A 10,122-nucleotide genomic window follows, 5' to 3' on the forward strand; every position below is an offset into this window, starting at 1 on the left:
TTTTTTTTTGCCGAGGACCATCACGCAGCCAGCACGGACAGCGAGCAGCCAGTGGCCCATTGGTTTGTCTCCTGTATTGACAGCGTAAACATCCAATCACAATGCGCTATAGACGGAGCGATGAAGTATTTTGCTCCGCCGATATAAAGATCGCTTCACCCCAACTTCTTCCTCTTCGGCTTTTTTCCCATGTTTTCACAGCAGCATGATCAAGAACAGGCTTGCTCTGCAGTGAGTGATGCGGGCCAAAGAGCAAGGCAGGAGGAGAAGAAGAGAGTAGTTGCTATTGCAGCTGCTATTCAAATCTGCGTTCGCGCTTTGGCTGGCACTGAACCAGAGACAGACGCGTTTGTACAGCGCTGCATTATAACCAATCACACACGAGTCTGTTGAGCGTATGAATGCAATGGCCAATCAGAGATGAAACGCGGTGTTTTGTTCACTTGCTCGCTGATTGTGCAGATGTGCGTACGAATGTAAGTAAGATATTCATTTCACAGTGTAAACAGCTTCAGTGATTTAAATGGGAGTTTTTGAGAGTGCCTGAACTCTGGCTAGACTGAAGTGAAAATGTTCTTTGATAATTTAAATGTTCTTTGCTAGAAACCTGAAAAAAATCTACTCAGCTGTTTTCAACATAATAATAATAATATATGTTTTTTGAGCAACAAATCAGAATATTTGAATGATTTCTGAAGATCATGTGACTGGGGTAATGATGCTAAAAATTCTGCTTTGAAATCGCAGAATAAATTACATTTTAAAATATATTCAAATAGAAAACAGTTATTTTAAATAGTAAAAATATTTCACAATATTACGAGCCAAAATCATCACAATTAAAAGAACCAAAGACTTAAACTACTTCAGTCTGTGTGCATTGAATTTATTTAATACACGAGTTTCACAATTTGAGTTGAATTACTGAAATAAATGAACTTTTCCACGACATTCTAATTTATTGAGATGCACCTGTATAAATATATATCGAAGTGGTGATGGGCCGCCTGAACCAAAAAATGCCAGGGCCGATTTTTTGTCCCAGTCCAGCCCTGCCCCGACAGATCTGTGCATCAGTGTGAATGTAGCTGATTAGATCTATGATGTCTTCAATAATAATCAAGCTCACACTTTAGTTTAGTGACCAATTCTCACTATTAACTAACTAATAACTACGACTAACTATGACCTCAATAAACTCCTAATTTGCTGTTTATTAATAGTTAGTAAAGTAGTTGTTAAAGGCACAATATGTAAGATTTTTTTATTAAAATATCCAAAAATCACTTACATATTGTGCCTTTAAGTTTAGGTAAGGGATCTAGAATATGGCCATGCAGAATAAAGCATTAATATGTGCTTTATATAAGTACTAATAACCAGCCAATATTATAAATATCACTCACTGTTCTTGTCTGGAAACATTCAGATACTGAACACACTCTTAGATACTGATGCCACTTTTTGCTTATAATGGGTTTCATTGTCCTCATTTATTACTGACCAGTTAGATGAAAATGATTAGACTACACACCCAGTTGTTTTAATTTATCATTAATTTGAAAGTATTTTAAAATGTACTTTTATACTTAAATTGCACAATAAACTACAATTTAAATGAACAGTTTCTCATATTTTCTTCTCATCTTCGGTATCAAAAGTATTGCAATGGTAATGAGTACTGAAACTTTACACTAACCCTTAGTGTGTACTGCTAAAACAAAACGAGAACAAGATGCATTAGAATCAGACTGTTACACTATGAATTGTAAATTAAGCAAAGCATGAGGCCAGCTCTATGCAGTACAATCTTAAATAGCAAAACAGCATGATTATCAAGCGATGCTCTTGCAAGCGGTCAGGTGAGACGCTCACCATTGGTCCTTGCATCACTCCCATCTGTGCTCCTCCAGCTTTGTCATCAAATCCACCAGCCATCTGAGAAGCAAAGTTCTGGAGAAGAGCAAAATGTTAAACGTAAACACAAGTCCACATATTCCTAAAATGCAGTCCACAGATGCACACATGTGGCTTGCTGTCTTTATTCATCATTACGAGAGGCTGAAGGTGGAGGTGAAGTGTTTTGTGTGGAGCATCTGGGAGCCACAGATTGAAACGCACCGAGCTCTGCAGGTAAAGGTCTGTGCTGACACTATCAGCTGCCAGCGGATTTCACTGCATTTCAGCAGGTGAGTATCATCTGATTTGGGGTTTAGGTCGGAGACTGACCGTGTCTATAAATCTCACAAATACTCACCCCACCAAGGCCTGGAGGTCCGTTTGGCCCCGGCGGTCCAGGAGGTCCGGGGTTTCCAGGGGTCCCCGGCTCACCATCTCTGCCACGGGGCCCTGGACTTCCCTAAAGACAGAGACGGAGAAATGCAATGACTGACTAAAACACAGAGTTCACCCACAGTGCAGTGTGTCTGTCACTGCCATACAGCTGCAGGGTAAAACTGCACACCCAGTGCTAAAACAACAATGAGAACGCAGCCGCAGCCCATTAGCTCAAAAAACCGTCAGTGGACGCCATTGTGTTGAGCTATTTTTAGGGCTGTAATAAAAGGTGATTTCAGGTAAAGTGGTCCACTTTTCAGCATAGTTGCAAGTATGCAATATATTTAGACATTCAAATGGAAAAGCTCCATTTAGAGCTCAAAGTTAACTTATAGCAGGAGCATGGACTGTCTTCAACACAACAGAGACTGTGATCTTGAGACTAATTCATTTACATTTAGTCATTGAGCAGACGCTTTTATCCAAAGCGACTTAGAAATGAGGACAATGGAAGCAATCAAAATCAAATTTTAATTCATGAAAACAATAATAATAACAAATATGTTACTCTCTCTTATGAAATGTCTTCTAGTCTGTGTGCACTGCTCTGGTATTTGTCAGTCGAGAGAAAATCCCAAGAGCAGCCTGAAGCTCAACAGAAGCCCACCTTCTCCCCTTGCTCTCCTCTGTCTCCTCGCGGCCCTTGTTCTCCTGGGGGTCCCTGTTTGGTGAAGGAGAGAAAGCAAACGCTTTGTGTCTCTAATCATGCTGCAACACCACTGCTAAAGCAAACCCAGAGAATCAGAAGAACGCCAGAAGTATTTGTACCATAGGACCGGCTGGTCCCCTCGGTCCCACAACCTGCGGGAAAAATCAACAGAGCGTCACTTATACATTTTATAACCTAACCCTAACCCTACCCATATCAGAAAACTTTCTGCATTTTTGCAATTTCAAAAAAAAAAAAAACTGTTTACTTTATTTTTATACCAGTTTTACAAACAAGGACATCTCCATAGACAATTTGTACAAAATTCCAAAATATGGTTAAGTAGGTACACACACACATCAAAGCTTACATCTGTTATGTCTCCTGGTTCCCCCTTTTGCCCCTGTTACACAATGGGGAAATCATGTATTAGGCACATTAGAGAAAATATTCTTTCTTAAAAACGCAAGAAATGATGTGCTGTCACACCTTCAACGGCATTATTCAGATTAAACTTGAAAACACAAGAGTACACAGACAGCGGGCTTAAGAGACTGATTTCTACACATGCACTATCATTTCAGACCAAACACAGCATCTCTAGACAGAAAGAACCTGAGACTTAATCATAACCTACAACACTTTCAAACAGACATTAAACACAGACTCACCTTAGCACCTGGCAAGCCTGTTATTATCACGGCGTGAAAGATAAAAAACAGTGTTAGAAGAGCATCACATAAAAGCAAACCTAAGCTCCGCTTTGTTGGCAGAGCAAACATTACTTGACAGGTCATATCTACTGCATTGATTTCAGATTGCAGTGTTGAAGACGTTTACCTGCAGCACACTGTCAGAGCTTCAGCTGTGACCGCTGCATGCATTCAGACACTTTATAATGATTATGAATTTCTTGAATAAAACCTGCTCATTTCGATGTTTCCCACAGATATCATATGCGGTGAGACTTCAGTGCACTACCTGAGACGGATCTCTGTTTACCAGTGACTTACACGTTCAGACATGTGCACCAATCTATGGCTTTTTAGCAAGAATGATTGCTTCCGCGAATTACTGTGTAATGAGTTAGTGAGAACTGATTAAAGCGAGTCACTCAGGGTGCTTTTGAAACTGTTTACATGATTTGTGGACTGTTCTATTGTTTGCATTTCAGCTGGCATGAATCTGCCACAAACCAAGACCAAAACATCACATGTACTATTTAGTTTTACTTAACAGTAAAAGACTATGTTCAATTCTTTGGGCCGTTAATGATTCGTTTGAAGCTTAGCTTTGTCCATTTTGTGACATTACAATGTAACGCTCATGAATGTCACCTGTATTCCTGCTTTAAGAATCACTGGCTAAACAAAAAGATTTGATTAACCCGAAGCATTCGTCTGCATGGCACCCTCATACATGTCATAATAGATCTAAAATATGTCAGAGCTGTATATTCTGACTAGTCAGGGCTGGAATAACACATGGACCGCTATCTCAGCCGAAAGGGACAAAACCCCAGCAGCAGGGGGCCTTTAAACAGGTCATAATGTCAGGTTTGACATTATAAATCTGGCATTACAATGCTTGAGAGTTAGAGACATAATTAGAAAAGATCACAGTTTACCCATACATGAGCTGAGGGCAAGCTACAACCTGCCACCAGCGTGACAGACAGAGATCGCTGTGCCGTTCACATCTGACCGCAAACACTGGGAAACTCTGAGGCAGGGCTTTGATCTGAAGCAGATGTCAGCGGCGGGAGGCTGATGCTTATTCACATCACCAGACTGAGTATTCAGAGACGAGATCAGAGCTGCGCTTTCTCACATGCAGCAGTGCTCTCCATGATCTCCATAAGCTATGATGCATTTGAAACATAGAAAAGTCGCAGAAAAGGCTTAGACTAGTCTCACAAGTTAGTCACCTATTTTTTTCCCCCTTCTAAACTGTTCATAACTTTTTAAAGTCTTGGATTGGTCTAATTTGAATCCAGAAAATAAGACTCATTAACTACACAGCAAAAAATAAAAAAATAAATACATTTGTGAAATTTAAAGTAAAGGTTACAATTTTGTATTTGTCTGTCATAAGCACAAATAGAAAACACCATGGTAATACACATGACATTAAAACAATGTAATAAACATTAATAACATTAGGTGTAACACAAAACCCTAATGTGCATAACTGATCAGAAAAAAAACAAGAAGATAAAACATAATTATTTCAGTGAAATACCATCTAATGTGAACTGTCAGGCAGGGAATTCTGGTTATGTCAATTAACGGTTTTCCCTTATAGAACGACTTTGAAAAACAGTAAATCTAACAGAATTCTACTGTAAAATGACATTAAATGTAAGGTTAGATTACATTCACTATTATAGTTATTCGCTGTAATAACCAATTATCATTGTATTATTATAGTCTTTTACCATTATATTCACAGCTATTTTTCACACAGTCTTAACGTAGAGGCTACGCTCACCAACTGTCACCAGGTCTGTCTGCTAACATGACTAAAGGCAGATGCAGTCAAATACAGACTTGTTTGGTTGTTTCCTTTCTTTGTAAAGAAATGAGGAACTTTTGTAAAGGTGACCAAGAGAAATCACTCGAAATATAAAGCTCCTTCCATGACTTTAAGTCAGAGATGAAACTCTATACCATGTCTGTTGAAGTGGAGCTCTCTCTAAATGACTCCCATATGTGTCCATCACCCTCCTGCCGCCACTGATATCCACTCCAGACAAAGCCAACGCTGCGGCTCACTAGGGTTAGTCTTTACTCATTTCAAATTGTTTGTCAGGTTGTTTTGGGTTCATTTTTTAAAAAGGCATCCATAAATTGTTAAGGTGCTTTTTTTAAAAAACAAACAAGCCCAAAACCATCAAACAAATATGAATACAACTGTAATTTATTTATAAAAGTGAGAGATAAATAAATTACGACCAGGGGAGGAAGGCTGGTCAACGGCACAGACTGGACAGCACTCCCCAAACGGGATCTCGGGTTTGGGACAGTCTTTCAGCTCCTCGCAGATGATTTCGTCGCACAGGACCGCGCCGGTGTCACAAACACAGATGCGACACGGCTCTGGTTTCCACACGTCCTTGTCCCTATAGAACTGTCCGTCCTGCGTGCAGCTGCCTGGATCTTCTGTGAGGAGCGTGAGCAGAGGAAGAGGAGGAAGAGGAAGAGGAGGATGAGGGAGAGGAGGAGGAAGAGGAGGAAGAGGAAGAGGAGGATGAGAGAGAGGAGGAGGAAGAGGAGGAAGAGGAAGAGGAGGAAGAGGAGGAAGAGGAAGAGGAGGATGAGAGAGAGGAGGAGGAAGAGGAGGAAGAGGAAGAGGAGGAAGAGGAGGAAGAGGAAGAGGAGGATGAGAGAGAGGAGGAGGAAGAGGAGGAAGAGGAAGAGGAGGAAGAGGAGGAAGAGGAAGAGGAGGATGAGAGAGAGGAGGAGGAAGAGGAGGAAGAGGAAGAGGAGGAAGAGGAGGAAGAGGAAGAGGAGGATGAGAGAGAGGAGGAGGAAGAGGAGGAAGAGGAAGAGGAGGAAGAGGAGGAAGAGGAAGAGGAGGATGAGAGAGAGGAGGAGGAGGAGGAGGATGAGAGAGAGGAGGAGGAAGAGGAGGAAGAGGGAGAGGAGGAGGAAGAGGAGGAAGAGGGAGAGGAGGAGGAAGAGGAGGAAGAGGGAGAGGAGGAGGAAGAGGAGGAAGAGGGAGAGGAGGAGGAAGAGGAGGAAGAGGGAGAGGAGGAGGAAGAGGAGGAAGAAGAGGCAGAAGAGGAGGAGCAAGAAGAGGAGGAGGAAGAGGAAGAAGAAGAGGAGGAGGAAGAAGCAGGAGGTGGCTGGGTGAGTGAGTGGAGAGTTAAAACACAACGCTTCAAACCATAGAAGCCTCACGATTAGTGGAACATGACTCGGGTAAATCGTATTAGTGAAATGCACACAGTAGAAAGCATTAAAAAGTGCATTGTTTTTGATTTTCAGTGCACAGGAACCTCCTGATCAGTGCTTTTGTCTTTGCTATCAACCGGTAACAGCATTGTCACGCTCATTCTAAAACACACCACAAGATGGCAGCATAAAACTGATATCAATGAATCCAGCTAATTAACAATCATTTACAGTTCAAATCTGGCGACACTGGCCTGATTTACTGCCCTCAGATTGTTTAAAACACACAGCCTGCCCCGACTGCTGATACCACACGCCGAAAAGCAGTCTGTTCAATTTAATATCTTCTGAATCCGTTTAAACCCACAGCACATTATATACTCAAATGACTTTTCTTTCAGTCAGTAGCAGGTCACTGGAGATCATGAATTCACAGGCAGTTTTAGAAAATGGGGCAGTGCAGAGAGATTGAGGGTAATCAAATAAGCACCGTGTTTGTTTACCTCACAGGCCTGTTTATTTTCCCCCATATGGCGATGAATGTCGCCTTTCTGAAAAGTAAAGCCTGAGCAATTCACAAGCTTTTGGCTAATCTAAACACAGGGCTCAGGAAGTGTGTGTCTGTATGCTGCCAGTTCAAACACGCATTCACACACACACACACACACGCGCGTGCGCTCCAGGCCTTCCTCGCAGAAGTCTTCATCAGTCTTCCTTCTATTCTGGTTCTAGATCCGCTGCTCTAATGAGCTACAGGAACGCAACCATGAGCTCTTTCTCTTTTTTGAAGTGGAAAATGGAGGAGAACTCGAAATTGGACACAGGTGGTTTCGGATTGTGCCTTTCCTTTCTCTCTTTTAAACTTCTGTGTAGGTTAATGTATGCAAGCTAGGACGTCCATAGGCCAGTGCGGACGCCTCTGCAGCATGTAAAATGATGCTGTGACTGATGGGTTAACAAACGGCCTGTGAGCTGCGATCCGTGACCCTACGGGAGCTCTAAGGAAACACTCATACGCCTCTCTGCTACAATAACCCAATTGTTAGCTTTTGCTCAGTTTCTTTTCAGTCTCCCCCTCTCTCTCTCTCCCCTGCCTGACTGCTTCTTTTCAAATTTATTTTTATTGCCATTTTTAAAAATCGCTGTGAAATATCTTCTAACTTGTTTACTGGTGAGCTTATTACTTCTACATTTCCAAAATACCGTCAAAGGAATGTGGCTCGCTGAATTATAATAGCTGCCTCTGTCCTTTTCATGTTTTTCCAATAGCTTTTCTCCAGACAGTCTTTCCTGCTTTCCCCGGACTATCGTAGCCCCTGGGTAATTTAGAAAACAGATGGAAGCACTTTAACTGTATGGATCAGTAACTCTGGCGGAGGCCCACCGCTGCTGACTTCAACTACTGATACACCTCTGGACCTTTCACAATCAGTCAGCGCTCTGGATGAGCCCAATAGAAAAGCAGTGCTTTCTGATTCCCTCCAGCTCAAAACTCTCATAATTCGAAGGTGTTTGGAGCATCTGCCGTTGGAGCAAGCCTGGATTTGCCCCGGCGGCCCCTGACAGCAGAGGAATGCACTCTTTTACATGCCTGACCAGCTGAGCCTTCAGGCCAAGCCAGCAATAAATCAATAAAACAATGCTAAAACAAAACAATCAGAGTCAATAAATAAATCAGCGCTCTGTGTGTGTGAGTGTGTGTGTGTGCGTGTGCGTGTGAGTGTGCGTGTGCGTGTGCGTGTGTGTGTGTGTGTGTGTGTGTGAGTGAGTGTGTGTGTGTGCGTGAGTGCGCGCGTGCGTGCGTGCGAGTGAGTGCGAGTGTGTGTGTGTGTGTGTGTGTGTGAGTGAGTGTGTGTGTGTGCGTGAGTGCGCGCGTGCGTGCGTGCGAGTGAGTGCGAGTGTGTGTGTGTGTGTGTGTGTGTGAAGGCTTTAGGAATGTCCCGCAGGTGTCCTGATGGATGAAATACCCTGAATACCTTCAGCCTGCTGCTCAGTGCTGTTGGTTAGTCATTGCTTTTCAATATAAACACATTCTGACCAGGCGCTATGAATCCACTTCAGAAATGCCCTAGACTAAATAAATGAAGCAGAAAATTTGGCTTATTCTCGATTTTCTATCATTTCTTTCTTTGTTTCTTTTTTTATACTTAGGCCTATAACAGAACATATTTATTTGGTCTGTCTCATTTTCTTTGTTTTCCAATAAAAGCATTTTATTTCTATTTATTTTATTTAAAATAAATATTATTTCAAATACACATATATTTTCCAGTACCTTTGCTCCGCGACTTTCAACCTGGCAGAGCGCAAAGTATTATCTTTCATTACTATTTACGCAATATATGTAAGCATCGGCGTTTAAAGAGATTTGAAAAGTCTGCAAGCATTGAAGTGCATTAAAGCGAAACGTTTCTGAAACTTTTGAGCGTAAAGTGAGAAAATGGTGGGCAAACTCACGGTCATCCTCCTCTTGGCATTTGACAACGGCCAAAAATGCGACTAGTGTTGCCACAAATAGCAGTAAAGTCCTAGAATCCGCCGACAGGATCATGTCTAAACTGCAGACATGCGGCGCTTCAGGAGCAGAAGAGAAAGCGCTTGGGTTTAGTGTTTTCTCCTAGTGACGGGCATGAAGCATTTAGTCCAGAATAATGGATGAAGCTGGAGACTGATCCAGGGCCCGCGAGTTTGAGTCCATGCAGATCTGAACGGAGAGCGTGCATTCGGAAGTAAAAATCCTCCCCTTCAACCCCCCATGAAGCTGAAATCCGAGAACCTTTGCCCTGCTCTCTCCTCTCGCACCCATTCTTTAAGAGCCCTTCTTTCACGTGCAGCTCAGAGACAGAAGCCCAATAAACCTCTGCCAAGAAAACAGCCTTTCAAGCGCAATTATTCACGTTCTACGCGTTACAGTCATTCTGAAAGAAAGCCCGATGCAATACTTTATATCGGCTATACAGGGATCTAAAATGATGTGGCTACAGTCAGATCTGTACTGTAAATGCATAGCTGTAAATGTATTAAAGAGGATAATAATGTTATAGTTTTACACTTTTTATGAGGACATTGTTAGCATGTTTATTACATTTTCTTGATTTTAAGTCTAAATCTAAAAATCTATAGTCTTTTAACAACTGAAGTTAGACATTAAACAAGACTCTTTTTTTTCCTTCTCATTTTCTCTGAGCACACATATCCCTACAGTAATATCACCATGCACTGGAAACTGCATTTATTTGA

The 10,122-nt window shown here is 41.9% G+C and overlaps 1 protein-coding gene across 2 annotated transcripts in view; it reads right to left on the reverse strand.

The window, feature by feature from the left end:
• col2a1b (collagen, type II, alpha 1b) overlaps positions 1–9,585 on the reverse strand; it is a 46,373-nt gene extending 36,788 nt beyond the window's left edge. Inside the window, exons 1-8 of one of the 2 annotated variants that reach the window (XM_016554865.1) lie at positions 9,340–9,585; positions 5,941–6,147; positions 3,658–3,674; positions 3,357–3,389; positions 3,106–3,138; positions 2,945–2,998; positions 2,258–2,359; positions 1,876–1,953 (exon numbers count right to left, since the gene is read on the reverse strand). In XM_016554865.1, the coding sequence (XP_016410351.1) occupies positions 1,876–1,953; positions 2,258–2,359; positions 2,945–2,998; positions 3,106–3,138; positions 3,357–3,389; positions 3,658–3,674; positions 5,941–6,147; positions 9,340–9,433 (618 nt within the window). In that variant the 5' untranslated portion in view covers positions 9,434–9,585. The remainder of the gene's footprint in view (positions 1–1,875; positions 1,954–2,257; positions 2,360–2,944; positions 2,999–3,105; positions 3,139–3,356; positions 3,390–3,657; positions 3,675–5,940; positions 6,148–9,339) is intronic. The other variant, XM_016554866.1, reaches the window with a different exon arrangement.
• Between the last annotated feature and the right edge of the window lie 537 nt (positions 9,586–10,122).

Source organism: Sinocyclocheilus rhinocerous, unplaced genomic scaffold (genome assembly GCF_001515625.1).
Source record: "Sinocyclocheilus rhinocerous isolate Xijiao unplaced genomic scaffold, SAMN03320098_v1.1 scaffold2090, whole genome shotgun sequence".
Taxonomy (NCBI): Eukaryota; Metazoa; Chordata; class Actinopteri; order Cypriniformes; family Cyprinidae; genus Sinocyclocheilus; species Sinocyclocheilus rhinocerous.